The sequence below is a fragment of the Aethalodelphis obliquidens genome, unplaced genomic scaffold (genome assembly GCF_003676395.1).
Source record: "Aethalodelphis obliquidens isolate GAN/ISIS:26980383/991018 unplaced genomic scaffold, ASM367639v1 scaffold29, whole genome shotgun sequence".
In the NCBI taxonomy this organism is placed as follows: Eukaryota; Metazoa; Chordata; class Mammalia; order Artiodactyla; family Delphinidae; genus Aethalodelphis; species Aethalodelphis obliquidens.
Genome location: NW_020837973.1, coordinates 8,833,961 through 8,857,721, shown reverse-complemented (window position 1 = coordinate 8,857,721; position 23,761 = coordinate 8,833,961). Strand labels below are relative to the sequence as shown.

Genomic DNA, 23,761 nt, shown 5'->3' with positions numbered 1-23,761 from the left:
AGGTGGGAGGAGCAGATGAAAGAGGAAAGTCAGCATGTTAGTTGCTGGAGCTAGGTGCCAGCATGTACTACGCTTTCCGCCCTTGCTTGTGTTCGCAAATTTTAAATAAAAAGTTAAAATTTAAAAGAAAAATTCTAAGAGTCCCATAGTCGGAGAAGTCTCGCCGACGTCTCTGGTGGTCCCCTCTTGGGAATTCCTCGCACACCTGAGCCTATGACCCAGCTGGGGAGGCCCAGCCGCAGAGAAAACCACAAACCCCGTGCAACCCAGCATTAGCCAAACCCGTCTGCAGCCCTCCACAAAGCGCAGCGGGGAGTTTACAGTGAGGCGGGATAGGAAACCTTCTCCGACGGTGGAATGTCTTTAGCATTTGACCTGTTGAGCTCATTCCTCTCTGGGACCCGTTCTGTTTGGCTCTCGTACCCTGGGCAACAGCTACGCTGCCTCGAGTAGACTGATGTGGGATCGCGTGGAATTAATTGGGCTTCATTTGTTATCCGCCATCCCAAGTCATTTGCCTGACTCTTTATAGGAATGTGTGTATATATTCTGAAGAGCAAACTTAACAGCTCTTGTAAAGTATAACCTCATGCAGTAGAACTTTACGAATTCGTGTTAATTCTCCTCAATAACAGTGTGATATACTTTCTGGAATTCCAAGTTAGAAAATATAAAGAAATGTGGTATTGTCGCTTTTGTGACCCTACCGTAACTCAGACTTGTCTAATTAGAGTGTTGCCAGTAAAATCCCTCACAGAGGAGATGTGATTTCATGCATAAGTAAGAATTCTTTGTAATAAACATATCAACTATCTGTGTCTACAGATAATACACAAATAATATTTTCACGGTAGGGTTTTGGGGTTTCTTCCCCAAACCTTATTTTCTTAAGGGGTTTTAATATTCTTCCTGTTCTTCTTTTTATGTTGCCTACTTGTCCAACCTTTCTCCTAAGGGATATAAACTTCAAATTAGTGACATCTGATAAATAAGGTTTTACTCTAATGGAAAAATCATTCACCTGATAACAACACTCAAGCCGCCCGCCAGTGCCTTGCCATCTGGTCCAAGGACGTTGTGTCTCGATCAGAGCCTTAGCTATTAGTCTCCACCTCCGTTCCTGTAATCGCCCTATGGTGCAGGAGTTTACCTGCGAAACCCTACAGTAACTTTCATGCATTATTATAATTACGGAGAAAAATGGAGGCTCAGGAAAGTTTATCATTTCATGCGTTTCCTCAGAGTAGACTGTAGGCTGTGGTCCATTGGTAGATCCTGAGGTCCGTTCAGCTGGAGACAGACCAGCATTTTTTTTTTTCTTAAATAGAATAAGATCAAGCAGAAAATACGAGAGTGCATCTCAGGCTGTAAGAGTCAGAATTGCTTGTTTTAGGTGTGTCTGTGTGTGCACACTGGGTCACAAGTGTTGATGAGTTTTTATTGTGGGTTTTTATTGTGGGTCATGATCAAAGCCATCTGATAGAGAATAGTTAAAGCAATTCCACACTAGAGAAGAATTAATAACTGAAGATTAAACTTTTTCTCCTCTAAGTTAATAATCTGGTCACATGTGCCCCCAAGTCGTTTCCGTGCTCTGGCAGCCTACGCCCTCTAGGAGCTGCCTGCTAAATGGAGTTGCAGCGAAGCGCAAGTTTGTATCACTGGTGGGATTCCTTTGCGTTGTTAAAGGATGATTCAGCTCCTTGGGGTACCGTCCAGCTCTTAGCACTGACTAAGAGTTGGAGCCCCTCGGAAGAAGTGATGACGTCACGGTGAGGCACCAAACTGGTGGGACCATGGAGAGTTAAAGGGAAAACAGGACTGTTAGCAGCCCTGGTGCCACCAGTGTCCCCCACCCCTTGATCAGTGCCGGGTGCTACGTTGTGAAGTACTGTGAATATGAAACTTTATTCAGGGATAACCAGCGTCCTGCAGTTGAGAAAATACGAGAACCGTCCCTGGTCCTTTCTCTGCGGTCCCCTGCCCCACCGGGGGGGCAGGCGCTTGTCTGTTTCAGAGCCTCCGCTGGACAGGTGTCATCCGTGCTCAGCACCGCTCACCTTCAGAGCGCAGCTGAAACCTCACGGGTCCTGCAAACCAAATCCCCTGCTGTATGCGCTCCCATCACGCCTTGGCTTCTCCATAACCGCTCTTTGCCTAAATATACGCCCTTGATTAATTTCTCATTACTCATTTTACCGGCCTCAGACTCGTGCAGCCTGGCCGACTGCCTCGGAGGCAGATCACCGGCTTCCCTTTAAAGCCGCGCCCCTCTGACTTCTCCGTGTGGGTTTTGGAACTAGCTGTCCACCTTGTGTCTCACAGTCGTGGGAATCCAGATCCAGAAAGGAGAACTCACTTGCCCGAGGTTAGGGAGAGACAGGGGTGGTTTGCATTGTTCCTGAAGCAGGAACAGACTAGTCCATGTGCACCGGGCATGCTGTCAGAGCCTTACCTGCTTTCTCCACGGCCATTCTCTGACATACAGTGTAGGTTTACATAAACCCGTCGGACGACCTAAGTGTAATTTAATGTATTAAATTTGGATAAGCTTTTTCTGACCTCAGGTCCTGTTTTGAAGTTAGGAAAAAGTGCATCCTTGATCAAATCCTATGATAATTTTTCTCCCAGAAACTGTTGCAAGAAATTCCTCCTATTAAAATGTTTCTCAGCTGCCCGGTCATTGATTAGTAAAGTGAGTTAGTCTTAACTAGTCAGTCTGTCACTGTCTGATTTTCTTATAAAATAAGGGACATTTGGGTAAATTCAGAAAATTGTGCCGCAGCTACAGAAGACCTTAAAGTATTTTGAGGTTTGGACTTTGAAAAGCACTGGGTACCGTTAGGGACCCAGGCTTGTGGGTTTGGATCCTGGCTTCTCCTCTTACTAGCTGTGTAGCCTTGGGCAGCTTACTAAACCTCTCTGTGCCTCAGTGTCCTCATCTGTAAATAAGTTGTGGTTGATGACAGATCTTACCTGATCAGGCCCTTGTGAAGATTACATGAGTTAATGCTTCTCCAGCACCTGGATTAGTTCCTGGCACAGAGCAAGAGAAATATTAGCTCTTATGAGCAGTATGTCCGTAACGGACTCTTCACCTCCATCACTTTACAGTCAAAATCCTCACGAGCTGAAAGCAACCCTCGCCCTCTAAGTGGATCACTCTGGTTGTTCTTGAACATTGAAGCCACAGGGTTCTCAGGAGGCCACCTGCCTCTCAGGTTTGGGGGCATCTTTTCAGTGTCCCACTGTTTGATACAAGTGCCGATGCTGAGCGAAGCTCAGATTTCCCCGTCCAGAGTTTGGAGGTTACTGTGGCTTTCTCATCCCACCTAATAACACATGTTTGAAAAATGCTTTGTTTCTAGGGATCTCACATGATTTCGAGGGCAACTGTACTCTTACCCAAAGGAAGGCAAAACTCTTATTGCCCAAATGAACGTCACTTTGTTATGGCCCCAGGAACAAATGTTCCACCAACGATACTTGGTCCAGCTTTCCCACCTGACTGCATACTTTCTAGAATTTCCCAACATGTGGATATATCGAATAGATTCCAAGGGAGAAATCAAAGCTCAAAGGTATGACTTCACTTTACTTCTAAGTCTGCTGCTGTCCCCTCGTCACCTGGCTCAGGAAAGGGTATACTGCCGTGGAAAGGAAGGCCGGAGGAGGGCAGAGTCTTAAACCGAAGATGGTTTCCCCTTTCTCCATTAAAGATGCCCATTGTCGACCGGGTTTTGCACGGACGGCGTGTGCCGGTGAGGGCATTCAGCCCTCGTTGGGGGCGCTTTGTTTCACCACAAGTGACAAGGTGCCCCTGTGTCTGTGAGCCACGTCCACAGCCTTGCTTACCGTCAGCAGTGGAGCGGGCCAGGCTTGTCCATCCAGCGACCCCAGCAGCACATGACTGGAGGTAACTGGCCATGGGGAGGAAAAGGAATGGAAAAATGGATGCCCTAGACTTGGGCCTCGAGGTGAATCGCTGTAGTTTCCCTTCCAGCCTTGGAGGTAAAAGTCTTTCCAAGTGGAACAGCCACTTTCAACTCTATGCACAGTCAGAAACACAACTGAAACTGCCTTTAATCAGAGTCTGGGCGTGTCAGTGCTGACAGGAGTTCTGCCCCAAAGGGTTCCATGTTCAAATGCATTTAGGAAACATGGGTTAAATGAAGTTTACCTGGTTTCCTTATGACGTCTCAGGGCCCTCATGTACCAGGGGCATTTAAATCTCTGAGAGGAGGAGACAGTCAGCAGTGTTTCCAAAAATTAGTCGAGCAAGGTTACTCAAATCACGCCGCAGGACTGGGGTTGGTTGGAACGTCTTTGGGGCCACAGTCCTGAGGGCTGTGCATGTGACCGGTATAAGGGGGACAGTTTGCCAGAGAATCTGAGGACCCAGGTTCTTGTCAGGGCTCCACTCCCTCCCAGATCAGTGACCACGGGCGACATGGCCTCCTCTGTCACAAGTGGCTTCCTCATCTGTACAAAAGGAGGCCGAGCTCCCCATGTGCCAGCCGCCCTGCGCACCTCGTAGTGAGGTGGCTGGAACGTGGGAAAGCGGGCTCTGAGCTCAGCTGCACATGTGAGACAGGGTTATGAGTACAAGTTCTCTGAACCCAGAGAAGGCTGAGGCAGGCTGCCAATTGGGGAGGAATTCCCCGGTTGCAGTCGTTTTATCCTGCCTTGCCAAAGGTTTTGCTTAAATGCACGAATCAAATTTTACTCTCTATAGATAAACGTACAGAACTGACCGCAGCTTCTCTGTGTAATCCCAGACGAATGCCGATGATTCTCTTTACCCCTTGACAGCTGTACTGTCTTCTTTATTCCAAATCCACTTCTCTTGCTTGGTGGTGGAGGGAGTGCTAGCCAGGGCCTCATAGGAGGTACTGAGCAGAAAGTGCCGCAGTGTCCCCGGAGCAAGCAAAGTGCACAGTCCGGAGGGTTCGGAAAACTGCAAAGGTTTTCGTATTTTCACGCTGAAGCTCATATGGTGGCAGAAACGGAACCGATGTGCAGCTATTTACACTCTTTACTTATCCTACTTAGTGTAATCTCTATACGTTTTGCTGTAGAAAATAGTAATGGTTTTGACTGTGGGCTGCTGCCCGGGACCCTTTCAGGAATATTCATTGTATGTGATTTAGGCAACGTGGTGCCTTTATAATATTTGCAAAAAATATGAATTCTGAAACCCATCTGGCCCCAAGAATTTGGGGTACGAGATCAGGGACCATAATGGAAACTGAGGCACAAAGGCACATGTCGCCTGTGGGGTTGGCGGAGCAGGCTGCCCTGTTACCGGGTTCAGGAGAGAGGTTGCCGCCCCCTTGTGGCCGCTCTTCACCGTCACGCACCTGGGCACCTGGCGAGGAGAAGCCTCTTCAGTGCTTTGGAAGCCCCTCCCTCTCTCCTTCCTCCCTTCCCTCCTCTGAAAGCCACAGAAAGGGGAGGCACATCACGCCGAAGGCCCCTGCTCTCTGCTCCACCGGGGCGCCTTGGGAGACCAGCCAAGGAGAAGGCTCCCGGGTACCCCCGCACCCGGGCGGCCAGGTAAAGAAGCAGTTAATGTGCACCCCAGGTGCTAGCTACCGCCAAAAGCCAGCAGTACTTTATGAGCCTTGGAAGTCTTGTTGTACCAGTCCGTTCTGAATTATCAAATTAACACTGCCTGTTTATAGCAACTTCTTAATAGTTTAATGATTGACTCATCCCTTACGGGTCCTTTGGTATATTTGTTGTCGTTGTTAGAGGAAACAGAGGAAAGAGTCCTTTAGAGCTTCTTTACCGGGTGACTCCCTTGATGATGCTTCCAAAATTCTAAAATAGAATCCCGCTCAACTCTTCCTGACACACATATTGAGAATCCAGCTGAAGAGGCAAAGGGAGCTTAAAAACTGTCCATGTCGAGGGTCGGAATAGCAGCTGCCCGTTTTCATCTTCTCCAAGCTCCGGAGACAATGCCTTGGATATTCTGGTCCCTCTTGCATTAAGCGAAGTCACACTTTATAAAACAGACTCCGGTTTCTTTATAAGGTTGGCTGCCTTTAAGCCTGGGCCTTAGTCTGGTCACCTGTATTTTTTGAGACTTTTAGGGAAATATGGCAAGAGTCCTGCAAAGAAACCCAGCCCTTGTGGGCATCTGCCAGGAACTGCCATATAGAAAGTTGATGGATTTTTCTCCTGTTAAATTTAATTCAGACTCTTGAAAGTGGTCTCGGTAAGGCACTCCCCCTTCTCTGTCTTCCATCTGCCCCTGTTCTTATCATCTGAGACTCGACGCATGGTTCCATCAGCACTCTCTCGGTTTGACTTGAGATGATTCGAAAACGTACCTCTTAGCCTGAGCCCTCTCTTAATAGGGAGAGAGACTCTTTACTATTCTTCAAGATCATTCTGGCAAAAGCTGGAGGAAGAGCCCATTTGCTTGGGAACACACTCCAGGTTATGCCCCCATCACGGGCGGATCTGGCCCAGCCAGACTGGTAGGTAACAAAAACAAACCCACATTTTGAATCGCTCCTTTGCAAGCCTTTGAGGCTCTGGTGCAAGAGGAGTTTCATGCGTTCCTAAGACGTGAGCCACAAACAGCGCCCAGGGAGTCACCCTGGTTAATTCACCCCCTGCAGCTGCTACAGGACATGCCGCTCATTTGGTGCTGACGGCATACGTTGAGCCTCTGTGTGCGCCAAGCACTATGTCAGGTCCTGGGGACACAATAAAGTGAACCGTTGACCTTGACCTTGAAGCAGTGTTAGGCGTGCAAGAGCCTCCACTACATCGTGATACGTGGGAAGTCCTCGTGGGAACACAGCTGGGCAAGGGTCAGCTCAGGGAAAGCAATGGAAAGAGAACATGTGAGCCGCCTTTGAAGCTGGCTCAGGTTTTCAGGTCATACAGTCAGGAGTTCCAGCATTTCTTTTTTTTTTTTTTTGTGGTACACGGGCCTCTCACTGTTGTGGCCTCTCCCGTTGCGGAGCACAGGCTCCGGACGCGCAGGCTCAGCGGCCATGGCTCACGGGCCCAGCCTCTCTGCAGCATGTGGGATCTTCCCAGACCGGGGCACGGTGTCCCCTGCACCGGCAGGCGGACTCTCAACCACTGCGCCACCAGGGAAGCCCAGGAGTTCCAGCATTTCTAACACGCATGATGAAACTCCTAAGAGCCCCGGTAATGTTGAGGATCTTTTTAGAATTCTGTGTCTCAGCTTGGAGCAGCTTTGCAACATGTTTAGACTGGTGTGTTTGGGGAGTGAAAAGAGGCGCGATGAGTAATGACACCGTGACCGAGGCCTAAAGCCGGACTGTCCCAGAGAGTCAGGGACACCTGGGCCAATTCCGTCTTACCTCTATCAGTCAGGGAAGAGGCAGGAGGGGGTTGGCTGCTTTTTTTTTTCTTCCAGAAAAGGATAGGAAGACAAATACAATGCCATCTGCCCTTACGATCGTTTTTGAAGACTGCGATGCAGAAGATGTTTGTACTTATGTCACCAATAATTGTTTTAGGATCTCACAGCCCTGTTACTGAGCCATAAAGATGTTGCTTTTTTCTCTATATTCAAAGCAGCACCTTTTTGAAGCAAATGCTGAGGAAAAGCAACACCTGGCATCTCGAGCTTCAGAATTCCTCTTGACTGGGGTTCTCTGAAGGGGATAGAAATTACTTCTTTTAAAAACAGTGTTTCAAGTTAGTACTCCCATTCCATCCTCACCTGCCTGCGTGAAAGAAGCAGCACAGACAGATGCAGGTGATTTTCATCCGGGTGCTTGGTCACGTGTCTCACGTGGAACACTGCCCTCCGATTCCCTGGGCAAGCCTCCGGGCCAGTCTCAGGCAGACACCCACTGCCCAGCAGACTCTGCGCTCCACGCCTTTCCAGGTCGTCTCTTGGGTGTCACCGTTCCTTAAGGTCCTCCCCTCTGGTTTCCAAGGTGACAGCTCCGCCATCGGCTGTATTAACCGAGGCTGTGCAAACCCTCTACTCCAGAGACCATGTGGCCCAGATTCCCTGGAAGAGCTCTCGTTTCAAATACCATCTTCCATTGTCCACATAAGGGCTTCTACTTGTCAGGCAGTGTGTTCTAGTTTGCGATAACAAAATGCAGAACAATGGGGTTCTGTTACCTGTGGCATGTGACCCAGAGAAACCCAGAGGAAGCGGGGTCCTGTGTCCACTTGCACGTAGTCTGTCTTGAGCCCCAGTCCATCCTGAGGAGCTCAGAGCCTGGCACAGTTAGGCTGTCTGGTGCCGCTGGGTCTCCAGTACCCAGCCCTGTGGCTGCACCGGCAGTTGCTCAGTGTTTATTTAACGCATGGGCCCAGGCACAGGTGGTGGTGAACAGACTCACATTCATGGACCCGCCGTGCCTTGGGCATCCGTGCTGCCCTGGATCCCAACAGTGCCAGGTTGAGCCCCCAGCCAGAACCTGCTCTTCGACTGAAACATCCTCCTCTCCCGACCCTAATAAAATTCCCCTTCTTGCAGGGCCCATGGGTGTTAAAAAGGAGAAAAGTGAAAAAGGCTCCCAGCTCTTCCGCTCCCCCAGCCTTAGTTTGCATCTCAAATCCTTTACCTTCCTGGCAGGGATCCGTCACTGTCCTTGACTGAGGGTGTCCTTGGGCGCCTCTGAAATGGGGCCCTGCTGTTATCACACTTTCCCTCACTCCCCCTTCGGTGTGGATTTACTTGCCCAACGATGATGGAAGGCGGGCTGTGGGGTAGGCTGTGTTCATGCCTGCCATCTCAATGTAACATCTAGGTTCTCCTTTGATCTCTTAAACACTGAGTTTACATTTAGCCCTAATCCCCCTAGGAGCTCATCATGACCGACCTCCTAAGAGGTCGGCCCAGGGTGCCTCATCCCAGCTGCCCTCGTTGTGGCCGTGGGACCGACTCTCCAGCTGTGACTGGGCTTGCTAGGAAACTCCAGATTACGGCCTGTTCAGTTCTTCCCCCAAAGCCCTGGCGCGATCCACGCTGCGGTCCCCGAGTGTTGCCTCGGGTTTCGGATCGGCGCCGTCCTGCAGACACAAGGATGTGCTTCTCTGCTCTAATTTTCCCAAGTACGACGACCATCCTCCAGTCCTCCCTCCCCACTGTAACGTGGGGATGCATCTGCTTTTGTTTACACGCTCAGCTCGCGACAGCTCTCTCCTGGAGTCACGCCTTGCGTGCAGCGTGCCTAACGCGTGATGCTCCCCTGAGCTTCCCCAAACCCCCGTGAGATCCAGGGGTAATTAGCCCCTCACCTCAGATGAGGAAGCTGAGGCTCAGGGGCCCCTGGCCACCTGGCCATCAGTGAGAATGTTTTCTGTCTGCCGGCCCATCTCTCCCAGCCCCACGCATCCGCCTTGATTCTTAATGCTTCATTGGTGGCCAAGGCAAATTATCTGGCTGCCCCCAAGGAAAGCAAAGGGCCCTAAGGGAGGAGACCCCCGAAGGGAACATCCGGCAGGGAGGGTGCTGATGAGAGACTCAGGGTGGGGCGCAGGGCAGCACGCCTGCTTCTGCTCTTCATCTCCACTTGGAACGCTTACTTGCCAAGTTCGGAGAGAGTCTCTGCTTCCCCACAGGTGCTCGGAGCGGCCCTGGAGAATGCACATCCACCACCATCTGAGGGAGGATCGTAGCCTGTGCTGGTGCTTCCTGTCGATAAGGACAAGCTTGGTTTTCTTGTGGTTGTCATGGAGACTGGCCACACTGAGATAAGGAAAACCCATTTCTGGAAAATCACCACGACCTGTTTTCCGGTTTAGCGTCCGGTAAACCTCACAGGTGTGCTGCGTCGGCCTCCTGATGACATTCGGGGGGCCTGTACGACCAGCTCTCTGAGGACTTTCGTCTTCACCTAGCCCCTAACTCAGAGCCCTGCCACGCAGCAGGAAGAGGAGGGCCACCACGAGAGGGGGGGCAGGTCCTCCAGCTACTACACAGGCAGGAGGCGGGAGGCAGGCCTGACGCGGCGTCGGCGCTTCCTAATTCTGAGGCGCATTGGGTACTCAGGGTGTATACGTATGTATATTTCTGTTGAGTGGATAAATAAATGACACTGATGAATCAACAAATAACCCAACAAATGAAACTGATGGATCAAAAACAAACCTTAGGGCCCTGAGCAGTGATTTCCCAGGCGGGAACCTGGGCAGGGGAGGGGATCAGAGCTTCCCAGACCATTCACTATCAGGCAGAGGAGGAAGACCGATCAGCGCCCCGCGTGCGCGCCCCACAAATTTAGTGACCTTGACAAGGTCTGTCCGGCTGCGCTCTGGGCTTGCTCTAAACACGGGGGTGAGGGTGGGAGCTACTGGATTGAATGGAAGTTGTCCTAACTCACTAGCTGGCTTTTTTTTTAAGTAAGCAGAATTGGCGGTGGGTTTACTTTTCTGCGTACCTGCTCTTTTTCTGTTAGTTGTGGATAAAGGCTTGAGGGCGTGGTATGATCCACAGAGGCAGCGTTTTAATCAGGCCGCAGCTGAATGTGCGAAGCCAGAGACCACTGAGGACCGCAGCTTATCACTTATCAGGTGTACCTGGATGCCCAGGGAGGGAGTGACAGCCGCTAGCAGCTCACCAAATCCCTCTGCGCCGTGAGTTTGGAGGGTGGATTAAGGATGTAATTACCGGTGAATCCAGCAGCCGAGAAGTCCAAATGCTCTTGTCCATCATTCCAGGTACTTGCCTTTAACCTGAGCTGTGTTTGGTGCTCCCAGGCCATGTCCTGACTTTTGCAAGAGGCGAAGCTCCCACGGCCAAGAGAGACCTGCCTGGCAGTCTCCTGAGAGCAACTTAATCTGGGTCTCCTCTTTCCTTGCTAGGGTCTCCCAGAACCAGCCTAGTGAGAGCTGGTCCCACGTAAAGCCAGCCCCCTGCGCCTCCCAAGATGGGAGTAGACCCAGACCAGACGAGTGTTTTGGTGTCTGTATTTTATTTAATATCAGTGTGTACTTCTTTCTAACAGGAATTCTATTAACAGTCGTTTTACTGTTACACATCTTGCTTACACGATCATTTCCCTTTTGTTAAAGCCATAATAGCTGTCCTCTAGAAAATACATACTTTGTACTGTGAACCATGGATACTGTCCTCCCCCAAATCGCACCATTATAAAACATGACCTTGACCCTGAAGACAGCCGACAAGATCTGATTTTAAGCTATAGACAATAAATACCCTGGTTTTTAGCACCTGTCTAGTCAGCATTAACTATTCACTGGTACTTCCCTATATTGGAATTCAGAAGAATGACACTGAAACAGATGTATTCAGAATCAAAGATGGGATGGTTTAAAGTGTAAGTGCTACTTACTGAAATGACATAGCATTAGAACGTTTAATACATATGTGTGATAGTTACCCAGATTATCTGATAGTTACACAAAGTATTCTCCGGTTATGCCCAGAGCATGTCCCTGTTGTAATGAGCTGATTTTGCCAGTGGAGGCAGTATGCTGTTCTAAGCACAGTTTATCTACATTATTTCATTTGAACTCACAACTGTTCCATAAAATAGGGATTGTTCCCATTTCACAGATGGACATTGAGGCCCAAGGAGCCTACTCATCTGAAGTAAGATTTGAACCGGGAGCCATCTGTCTCCAAAGCCCAGTCCTCAAACGCTGCATTTCACAGCTTTCCCCTGTGATGCTGAGTCCCCCCTGAGCTCTGTAGACAGGGGCAGAATGCGGTGAATTTCCAAACAGATGCTCAGCTCACCCCCACACTGTCGGGAGGCCTGGCCGGGTTTCTCTCATCAGATATGGTGACCACTCTGTATTGTGATGAATGCAGACACACATACTGGTCCAGAAAGGCCCCCCTGTACGAAATCCATAAGATGCAAGCTAACGATTAGAATCATGACTGTATTTATCTTATCTTCTTTGCATCCAGCACAGGAGAGAGAATAAGGTAAGAGCAGAGGGAAGACAGAGGAGGGAAAGCCATAGGTCACACGATGAGACGGTCTTGTGTGTAAAGGGCATTGGTATGAAACTTAGAGTGCCTTTCTGGAAATACGTGTCTAGAGGGAAGATGGGGCTTCCCGGGCCCTGGTAAGGTAGCTGTCACTGTACCTTGTGTGTCTGTGGGACACATCGTTTACACATAGGCCATCCTCGCCCTACACACTCAGTACTTGGGGTGGCCGCCTTCTCGAAACAAGCAGGTGGTGAAGTGTTGGCATCTGGATCGACAGTCAGCCAAGCATCTGTGGGTGGAGTGTCATCTGGAGAGCAGGCTTTTTAGAATCCCAAAGAAGAGCATCCTCCCACCTGGAGACCGGACCCCACACATCTCTAGGACAGACTCAGAGGCACAGGCTGGGTTTGGGCTTTGTCCCAGAGTCATGGCATCCTGGGATCAGCAGGCCTGAGTCAGGGAACTAGAGGCACCACAGCCGATGCTGAACCTTGGCCTTCTCGTTGAAACAAAGATGTAAACACGAGCTCAGACATTGTCCCCCAGAAGAGCACCTTTGCTCGTGCCCTTTAAAAAGATATTACAAACTCCGCATGCCCAATCCTACAAGGAATTGGGTCCCTGATTATTTTCTCTAGATTTAGCATTTCGCCTAAAGCCCTTGAGTCGTGTTTCATTTCCCTTTAGTGAGGCTCCCTGCACAATGACCTAACCCTTAGGGAAAAGGGAACACACTTGTCCTAAGGTGCCAGTAGCCCCTGCCCACCGCGGACCCCCAGCTCCCTGTTACCCTGGTCCTGGCTGAGCCAGCCAAAGCCTTGCTGGCCCAAGAGCCACCAGCTAAGAGGACCGGCAGTGCCATCTTGTGGGAGTTCTCGAAGCTCCTAAGATCAGGCGGAAGGCGGGAGACAACCTTGACTGTCACGCTTTGAAGAACGACACACAAAGAAATGTATGGATGCAGTCAAGTGAGAGGGTCCCCTCTGGTCACCAGCCATGCTAATTATTATTTTGGTGTCCAGAAAATTAATAACCCAGATAAATGAACACCAAGGCAGAAAGATATTTCAAGAACTACAGTGGCTAGGAAGGATTTCGTTTTCCTTCTATTGACTAGGAAATGTATTTAAAATCACCCCTGGTGGGAATATATTTTTCCGTAAACTCTATGAAAACACAAAGCCATAGGTATTAAAGTCCAAATATAGCCGCGGAATCTGCTTCCAGATCACCTCGAGGCTCTGTCCTTTCATGAGGAGGGTCACCAAACAGGCGCCTTTTCCCAGGCATCTGTCATGGGAGCAGGACCCAGACCAGCCCACCTCCATCACTAAGAGAAGAGGGGCCTTAGACCCCATTCGCTCTGCTGACAGCAGCAGATTAAACTGTGCCCCTTCCTTCAGCTCACTGTGCTGTGGCATCATGTCCTTCCCATTACACATGCGTGTGCACACTCACACACACACGGACCTCCGCCTTCTCAGGCTCCGCCCAGACTCCCCTCTACAAAATACCTCCCCCGCCCCGCCCCTCCCCGCCCCCAGTGTGTTAGCTGCTTGTCAGAAAATGAAATTGAAATCCTGACGCAGCTTTCTGGGCTTGAGTGTTCATGAGAGCAGTGTGCTCCCTGACTCACCAGGTGGCTTTGACTTTTAGGGAGATTCTCAGGGGAAAATCCCTTTCTGAGCGCTCGTGTGCTTTCTCACCGGGAAGGGAGGGAGCGTCACGTGATGACCGCTCCCAGGTCCTGATGTAGCCTGGATGGCGCCGTGCTCCCACCACCACTGCCAGTGTCCCCACCAGCTTCCTTCCGTGCTTGCTTCCTGTGCTGAGACCAGGAGCTGTGGGTGGGGGAGGACTAGTGGTCTGGACGGAGCCTCTCACCGCAGGGCAGCAGCCTCGCTGTGAGCTCGAGTGGCCTCATCACTTTCAGGCTTTCTCCCTGTCTTCAGTGGGCTGGGAAACTAGCAACCAAGCCCAGGCCATTCCCATCAGGTCAAAATAGGACTCAAATAGATCGAGGGCCCGGAGAGTTTTTCTTCAGGTCCATGGTTTGGTGACATCTGTTTTGTGTATCCCAGACCCTCCTTTTGCTTCCTTGGAGCTTTTCTGTCCCAGATCAGCAGGGTTATTCTGCACGGCTAGGGGATCTGAAGGTGGGGCAGCACTGATCCAGTTGTGAATTAGCAGTGGAGACATAAGGAGGGGCTAGAGATGTGTCATCTTCATCCCGACACCTACCATTCGCTGAGTGCTTGCGATGTGCCTAGGAGCATGTGTAAGTAGTCACCCGGCGAGGGAGGGTCCACTGCCTCACGTTTTACAGATGAAGAAACTGAGCCTCAAGGTCAAATGCCAGCCTACCAGCCAGTCACTGGCAGAGCCAGGATGGTCTGACATCAGAACCCACACTCAGCTGGCGTCCACCTGCCACCTTTCCTCTGGGCCTCCTCCTTAGACTGTGTTGACTGCATCTTGACTTGAGAGATAGTTTGAAGCCTTCACTGGGCTTTGTTCCTGAAGCTTGCGAGCTGAGATGTGGGTGATGGTGGGACCCGTGACCCAACAAAGAACACGAAGCTGAGAGCTCCAGACCCGCATCCTCCAGGCTCTGCCTCTGGGACCACGAACAAGGTTCAGCCTCCTCCAGCCACCCATAAAATCGGGATAACACCTGCTGAAGAGAACCAGTTGCGTTAATAATTTATGTGGAAGCACTCTGTACCCTAGTTGAGTGCTACAGACATAAATGATAGTTTTCAAGGGAAAAAAAATCCATTATCAAGTCAGAAAGTAAATGCTTAGGCAGATTTGAATACCTTGTACTGCCTGGTTGAGTAAGGGATCCTCTGATTGCATTTAGATTACTTACTGTAAAAATCTGCATCTCTAAATCGTGTATAGAAGGCAGAACCTAAAAATAGAGGCTGCTCCGTGACCCACTTCTCAGCCCTAAAATGAGGGCATCAGGCTAATGCCCTGGGCTGCCCTCGTTCCAAGTCTGGCTTGGAGCACTTCTCTACTGTGCAACTGTCCGGCGAGTTACTGAATATCTCTGATTTACTGTTCCCTCATCTGTAAAATGCAGATAACAGTTTCTACTTTGTAGGATTGAAAGGTTAGATACCACAATTCTGTGTAAAGCCCTTAACTCAGTGCCTGGCCCACGATAAGTAATCAATAAGTAGTAGCTGTTACCGTCTAAGATCATTCCCATCCTGTAGAGAAAATAGAGAACAAACAACTCATTAAAAGCTATGATTCTTTCAGAGCGTATTTACATGAAGAGGAGAAAGCATTTGCAGAGGATGACTTGGTGGACTGCCTTGAACCCAGATCAAAACTGCTAACATGAAAAGGATTCTGTGAAATAGAACTCTTGGCAATGCCTTTGCTGCCCTTTTGACTACTTGCAATGGGATTAGTGACTTGCCTGGTTTCTCGGTCTTACTGATTACTCTGTGTGTGTGTGTGTGTGTGTGTGTGTGTGTGCACGCCCCGATCCCAAAACACTCCTGCATGGCAACTCAGCGACCCCAGTCCTTGTCAGGATGCTGGGGAAGGCATAGGCTGACCAGCCAAGCAGAAATCCTACCCACACCCGACCGTCCCACTTCATGGAAGCCTGTTCTTAGATGAAGAAGGAGCCCTGCACTTTTCTGAGGGTGGAATCCCCCCTTAAAAAGGATTTCTAAGGGCTTAACGCCCTGGAGTTCCAGGAAAGAAGGGAAATGACTCCATATCACTAGCTGGGAAAGTGGGCCAGCGTAGGGAGCGGGCACTAGTCACTCTGACCACGTTGCTTATCAACAGCAATCCAGGGAAGACGGTCAGCATTTTGATTCTCTTCAGGGCGCCCAGAATCGCTTCCCCAGGCTGAACTTCTCTCTGTAGTCCCCGAGAAGGGTAGCCTCCATGTGCCTGGGCCAGGCACAGGGGTGTCCTGCAGAAGGCTGGGCTGCCAGAGGAGCTTATCTTCAGTGTGTCCACTGCAGTCTCGGGCAAAACCCTAGAAGCCGCAGCAGAATGGAGGCGGGGAGGGGCCTGAGGTCGTGAAGGAATTTGCAGTCAAGCCCGTGAGTCTGGGAAAGAGCCCTGCTAACCTTCCTCAAACATGCAGGGCCTGTCCCACGGAGGAGGTCGTGGACTTGGGTTGGGGCCACTGGGCGAAGGGCAGGGAGCCAGAGACCGTGTCACCATGAGGACACCCAGAGGGCCACGAGCTCCTCGTCTGCAGAGGCACAAAGGCACAAAGCCTGTGGCCGCGCTCCACGTGGGCGGGAAGCTGGACGAGGTCACCACTAGGCCCCTTCTAGCCCCAACTCACCAGCCAGTGGATTCACACCTCTCAGGGCTGGACAGAAAACGTCCGCATCGCCCGGGGCCTGCGCTGACAGCCCAGGTTGTGAAGCCTTAGGACAGAAAAAAGAATGTGATCTCAGTTATTTTTCTACGTGGTGTTTTGGATGTGAGTGAAATAAAATATATTGAAATTTATTTCCGTATTCGCTGTTTTAGAGTTCAGCAGAGTTTTTAAGATATGAACTCAGTTTTCTTAGCCCTGGGGACTTTCATTTAAAGATGAGACCGTGAAAACTCAGTCCTAAAGGCGTCTGCTTTCCACAGGGTCATGCATTCACTAAGCATGTCTGGCATTTTGTCCTGCCTTCTGCCTTTTCTGAGAATATCAATAAGGCATAAACCTTATTCATCAAGGAAATTTATAAAATAAAGAATAGGAAACTTTTGTTAAGGACAAACGACCCCGTTAAGAATTTGATGTGGTCCTTGACAGGTGAATACCGGAAACCTACGTGCATCAAACATTTGGCGTGTGCGCAGGCCAGGTGTGGTGAAGTTGCAGTTTCTGTTGATGTGTAGGAGGGTTCCCGGTGCTCTAATCCCCACTAATTGCATCAGGTTCTCAGTTTCTTTAAATTTAAATAAATATGGTTTTCAAAAACTGGAAAGGCCTGAGGATGTGGGGAGGACAGGAATGATATTTTTCTCTGTCTCTGTTTCCTGCGAGAAAGTACTGTTGCTTCTTCAAAACAACATCTGTCAGAATGATTTTCATCAGATTAAATAAATCCTCAAAGCCGCTATCACAGTTTATAGAATCTTGGAAACGTAGGATATGCTTCGCGTGGAACCCTAATGGAATTTAAAATATGTGTGTTTTTGCAAACACAGCTTCGAGAGCAGACTCTTTACTGGGGTTTGTGAATTTAAGCTACCATGTCTCAAAGAGTTTAGAAAGTGTTTTTACTACATAAATGTAATAGACAATCGTTTACCAATTTGAGATGCTATTAATTGTAGATGGAAAAGGCATTGAGCCTGGGGCTCTTTGGCCAAGCCTGATGAAAGCCAGCATTGCACACTCTGACAAAGAGCTGTGTGAAAACAGATACCGCGCGTAAGTATGGCACGAGAGGCCAGGCTTCTGTCATCTTTTCACAGGCAGCTGCCATATGTCCTTATGGTCAATTATGGCCTTTTCAGTTTTTTAGAGGAGAGAGAACTTTGTTGCCGCGGGGCGGGGGGCGGGGGGGGGGGATTATGTCCTAAAGACCTTGAAGGATCAATACAGATTGATATTTATTATTCCTTGCTGCAAAAAGCTTACTCTTAAAATTAGTTGCTAAATTTAATCCCAGTGAGATACCACTTCACACCCATTAGAATGGCTACTACCCAAAAAAACCCCAGAAAATAATAAGCTGTGAGCGTGTGGAGAAACTGAACCCTGTGCATTGCTGGCGGGAATCTAAATGGGTGGAAATGCTGTGGAATGCCGTTTCTTGGTTCCTTTACAATATTAGAATCTAGAGCATGGTTCTCAAGCTTCAGATGCGAAACCCTTGGCCGTGAAATCCCTGGAGACAGCCTGTGGGTGATTTGGACCAGTCAAAGCAAGATTCCCTGGATTCCAAACAAATCCAAACGTACTACATCAGGGACTTAACACTTGAGCCAAACTTGTTCATCCCTGGCTGACTGTTGATTCCACAGCCAAATCATATCTGTAATAAAAGAAAAAAAAAAAACCCAACCCAGTTAACCACACCACAAAAGCCAAATAAAACAAAACCAACGTCATATAGGGAACATTTCTGTGCTGCTTAGTAAGACTTGAAGTTTCTTAGTCTCATGGAGTAACAGAAATTACTTGGGGGAATTTGGGGTGTTTTTGTTAAACTCTTTGGGATGTAAACAAGTGAACTTTCTGAATCCTGAGACTTTTGCCTGCAGCAAAAGAAAGCTAAAACAAGGACCCCTGCGGCAGGGTGGAACAGCAGAGCTGGTGGAAGGCGGGCTGGGCAAATCAGGGATGGATTCCGCTCTGCCTGCCCGCAAGACCAGCCTTAAGCAAAACTGGCCACTTCTGGGAGCATCTCACTTTCCCCACTGGCCGGCCTTGCATTCATCTACAGCTCCCGCGTCCCCCTACCTCTGACTGAGGCATTTCAGAGGTGTGCACACCTATGTACTACCTGGAACTGTGTTCTGATGCTTTTAAGCTACGACACATGCAGTTATTTTTTTAAAGGCATAGAAGAGTCTATAATACCATAGAAGTAAGCTCGCCAGATACTAAGTGCAGAAAGCAGACTACAGAACAAGGTGATTCTTTTGGTAAGAAAAATGGAAATTTAAGAAGAAAACAAGTGCATCTGTCTATCCATAGAAAGAAAGGCTGGAAGCACATCCCACGTGTTAACAGTGGTTATCTCCAGGTGGTAGAACTACAAGTGGTTTTAACGTGCTTGGCTTGTTGCTTTTCAACGATGAACATGTACTGCTTTGGTCCTATATTCCGTCCCCTCGGTATTGGTGACAGGGTGGGCCAGCTTAGTACCATGAAAGAGGTTAAGAAATGGCAAGAGCTTCACAAGGACCTTACTTTTTAAAAAAATTTATATTGGATTATAGTTGATTTACAATGTTGTGTTTGTTTCAGGTGTACAGCAAAGTGAATCAATTTTACATATACATATACCCACTCATTTTTAGATTCTTTTCCCATGTAGGTCATTACAGAGTATTGAGTAGAGTTCCCTGTGCTATATAGTAGGTCCTTATTAGTTATCTATTTTATATATAGTAGTGTGTATATGTCAATCCCAATCTCCCAATTTATCCCTAGCTCCCCTTACCTGCTTCTAACCATAAGTTATTTTCTACATCTGTGACTCTATTTCTATTTTGTAGATAAGTTCATTTGTACCCTTTTTTTAGATTCCACATATAAGTGAAATCATGTGATATTTGTCTTTCTCTGACTTCACTCAGTATGACAATCTCCAAGTCCCTCCATGCTGCTGCAAACGGCATTATTTCATTCTTTTTTATGGCTTAGTAATATTCCATTGTGTGTGTGTGTGTGTGTGTGTATATATATATATATATATATATATATATGGAGAAAACCATAATTCAAAAAGACACATGCACCCCAATGTTCACTGCAGTACTATTTACAATAGCCAGGACGTAGAGGCAACCTAAATGTCCATCAGTGGAGGATTGGATAAAGAAGATGTGGTACATATGTACAAAGGACCAAATGTTTTTAATACTTGGGGTCCTGTAGGGGCCAGGAGCTTTGCATCGGCTCTGGGATCTCACCCGTTAGAAGCTTCCGGAAGCCGTGGACTCTGCGAGGACTCTGAAAGGGTAGCCCCTCAGTCCATAGGACAGGAAGCTCCCTGGTTGGAGTCTCCCATTTATCCAGCATGACCCTGCTCCTGCCCTGCTCCGGGGAGCGCCCAGGTCCATATCTCTTGAGACCAAAACTACTGCGCTTGCCCACAGTTACAGTTTAAGGATTAACCAAAAACCGAAAGAGGGCTCTTTGGTGACGCGCCCGCTGTCTGCTATGATCGTTCTCCGCTCTGCCTGAGGTCAGCCTCCGCAGGAGGAGGACCCGCAAGTGTCCCAAGTGCAGCAGCCAGCGGGTCCATGTGATGAAATAACGGGAAGAGGTGTGCCTCCCGCTTCCCGCGCCCTCCCGAGGGTCCTTGTTTGTCACACGGCCCTGAAACCAGTCTCCACATTCGCGTCACCTGCGTGTGCCTCTGTTGTGAGTCGTGATGGTCAATGTGTTTTCCTTCTTGTCTTCCAGTCCACCCAGACCGACCGTGTTCATCTCCGGTGTTATCGCCCGGGTAAGAGCCCTTTCATCCCATCGGGGCCTCGGCCCGTGATGTCCTGATTCCTCCTGTCCTTATTCAACCCCACTTGTCCACCCAGGTCCGGAGGTCACTTAATCAATCGCCCCCTGTCCATAGAGCGTGCTTCTGCGCATCCGCCCGTCAGGGGCAGATGGGACGGTGGTGACGCGGAGCCTGAGCTGGTGCAGCTGCCTCTCCTCTGTCCTCGCCCGTCTCCGTTCTCTTTAGGCTCAACCAGGGTCGGCAAAGGGTTTCAGGGTGATCTGTGAGCTGAGACTCTTTTTACATTTTAAATGGTTGAAAATTTGAAATAAGAACTGTATGGCGTGACGTGAAAGGTACATGGACTTTAAATTCCTGTGTCCATGGATAAAGTTTTAGTGGCACACAGCCTTGCTGTTCATGGATGTGTATCATCTATGGTCCTCTCGTGCTGCACTGGCAGAGTGCAGAGAGTATGACCTGAAAAGCCTAAAATATTTACTATTTGGCCCGTTACAGAAGATAGTTGCTGCCCTCTGAACCAAACTGATGGGTTTGGGTCACTCTCTTTGCCTTTCAAGAGCCCCCTCTTCTTGTGAGACCTAACGGTTTTGTAACCGCAGACCTCCCCCCAGCAAGCCCCCATTTGGGGGACAGTGCACTAATTCCATCCATCGATCTGTGGCTCACAGCCCATTCGAGCCCTTAGCATATGATGTGTAAAGAAAATGCCACTGTTGGGGACGGCTCAGCACAGCCATCCAGGGACCTGGGACAGACGGAGGGCACATCTACCACATGCGAGGAAATTAAATGCCCACACAAATCTGAGGTCACCCCACAGCTCAGCCACCATGGCTCTGTCCTGCCCGGGGTGGGCTGGACCCCAGCCCCTGTCACAAATGCACAAGAAGGCAATTCCTGCCTGAAAAACAGCCGGGTACCTCCTCTGAGACTCGGCTGGTTGAACCTGGCTTATCTCACAGCTTCCAGCCCTGCCCTGTGTGTTTCCTTCCCAACGAGCGCTCCAGGCCCAGCTCGCAGCTGTGGCAGCAGATCTGAATTTAAGACCCTGGATTTGGTTCTGTCTTGCCCCTCAATTCAAAAAAAAATCACAAGAACTGTTCTAGCAGAAGAAAGCCATCCAACACCCAGCTTAGTTCTGAGTGAGTCGTACATACGGTACCTGGTCCCATGGCGTGGCGGCAGAGACAGCGAGCTTTTCACCTTCTGGAAGGGACACGGGCCTGGGTGCCTGCTTGGGCTCTCCAGAGAGCTTCAGGACCCCCAGCAGTCCCAGGAGACAGGCTGCTACCTGCCGACAGGTTCCCCACTCCATCACCCACCCGCCCCGTCCCCAGAGGGAAGCCAGAAGATGCTGGCTTTGCGTCTCGCTTCACGTACTCACTCAGCTGTTCACGGTTGATGAGCCAGTGCTTTCCGTGTCTCCCGCCAGGGCGACAAGGACTTCCCCCCGGCGGCTGCCCAGGTGGCCCACCAGAAGCCCCACGCCTCCATGGACAAGCACTCTTCCCCGAGGACACAGCACATCCAGCAGCCTCGCAAGTGATGGCGAGGACCCAGCGCCCTCACCAGCCGGGCCTCAGTTCCCCGACACTTGGTATTTCCCCAGCAAAGAGAACTGGTATTTTCTTCAAGACACTGCTCCATTGGGAAATTTAAGACAGAGCCAAGCGCCCCTTCCTTTGCCTTGAATTTCCATATCTAAAGCTAGAATCAGACCCCAAGGCTTGTTTCCAGGGAGTCCTGGCAGGTGTTTTCTGCGAATCACCGTGGCACTACAAGTGCCGTTAGCAGAACTTGCTAAGACTTGAGTGAAATGGAATCGTTCAGAGTTTAGCTTCAGTTCCGGTTTATCAATTGCCCTGGTCTTAGAAACAAGTGGGCACAAATTTGGGAGGGTTAGATCGGGTCAGGGGAAAACACAGTCATTTCATGCTTTTCGGTAAGAGGACAATAAAGTCTTAATACCTAGTGAGGAGAGAAAGAGATGAGAGCGTTAATCACAGAAAAACTGAGCAGGGGAGACTTTTGCAACAGGCAACAGCATCACTGCATTTCTCTCCTTTGTGTGATGAGGGATCGATCACAGCACAGGGCGACACCAAACACTCCCAGGAAAACCAGGGAAAAGCTTACAGCTTTGAAACGGCTCTTTCATTCCAGGGGTCATCTTGCTGAAAAATTTGCCCAGAGGGAATACTTCCAGAATGAGGTTTCTCAGTGTGGGTCCCAAGTCCTGCATTGCCCCGCCATCCAGACAGCCTTGCCGCGAAATCAAGGCAAACCTTCATTTTTTCAGTGATCACCTCTCGAGCTGCTCTTGAGCTCTGGGAGTGATCACTGACCAGGTGGAGGAGTAGATGTCTAGCTAATTCTGGAACACTAGAGCAAAAGCACTGACCACGTGGGAAGACGAGACGAGAACCTGCCCTTGGTCTCCCTAGGGCAGAGTAGAACTACCACGTGCCATTTGAGCTAGAAAAGCCTGTTTGTCCATCAGTCGAAGTGTCAGGAACTCCCTCTGCCCAAGGGCACACGTACCTGGGCCCGTGTTCATTTGGGCCTCTCAAGTTATCCTACGCTTTCTGCCCGGGTTTCCTACCCAGAGCTGCCTTAGACTGCTCGCTGGCTGATGGCTATTGGGTGCTCTGCTTTTCTGAAAAGCCAATGGGCTCGTTTACTCAGATGCTCAAATCTCCCGGAGCAGATGCTTTGGGAGAGGGTGCAGCCCAGCTGGCACGCTTGCCAGCGTGGTGTTTGCCGCGGGGTCAGCAGTGGGCACACCACAGCCTTTCTGATGCCCTTTCCAGCTCCACATCCGTGACTGGGAAAGGTGACACAGACCTAGCAGACCCAGCTCTCACCCTTCCCTAAGGAAAAAGCTGGCCCTGCTTCACACCTAAAGGCAACATTTGGTTTCCCATCTCACTGACTTGCGGCAGCCGGGGTCTCACCCTCAAGGCATCGTGTAGTCACCTCTCATACTTCTTAATCGCTGAGATGTTGCTAAAAACTGAGGCTGGCTTTTAGAGATGCAGACAGGGTGGGCAGCCTCCTCCCAGCCGTCTCCTGGAGCCGGCATCTCAGAAGGATGCTGAGAGCAGGCAGCACTAGGTCAGTCTGTGGACCACTGCACCCCCTGCTGCAGAAATGAAGACACACCCTTGATACTTTTTAGTGTGGCAGCCAGGACTGCCATGCTGTCTCCCAAGGTGCATTCTTGTCCTTTTAGCTACACCTGGCATGTATCTGTAGATCACTGAAAGCAAAATGTTCTTCTGAATGAGTTTATCAATGGTTAACCTCAAGAAGAAGAATGATTATAATAAAGCTCCTGCATTTCTTCTCATGGTTTGTTTTCTCTGACATCTCAGAGACTTTTCCTTCTCATTTTACTGGGGTTGCCAGATGGTTTGGTTTCAATAGAAATACGAACGTGCAAAAATGAGGGGTGTTTTCACAAACTGTTTCCCAGACACAAAGCCAAACTATTGGACAGCAGGCACCTTGAGTCTAATCGTCTACTTTAAAATGTCATAAAGTGGAAAAGCTTAATGCAGTGGATTAAAACGCATTCCTTGGGTTCAGCAGCTGGCCCCGTGCTGGGAAGCCCTTTGGGAACAGACTTAGAAGGAATGATTAGTAGTAAGCCCAGGGA

General features: G+C 49.6%; 1 protein-coding gene across 1 annotated transcript in view; it reads left to right on the top strand.

Moving 5' to 3' along the window:
• Positions 1–21,750, top strand: part of DAP (death associated protein) — a 60,167-nt gene extending 38,417 nt beyond the window's left edge. The window contains exons 3-4 of the mRNA XM_027125329.1: positions 20,049–20,091; positions 21,536–21,750. Of these exons, the coding sequence (XP_026981130.1) occupies positions 20,049–20,091; positions 21,536–21,649 (157 nt within the window). The 3' untranslated portion in view covers positions 21,650–21,750. The remainder of the gene's footprint in view (positions 1–20,048; positions 20,092–21,535) is intronic.
• Positions 21,751–23,761: the final 2,011 nt, after the last annotated feature.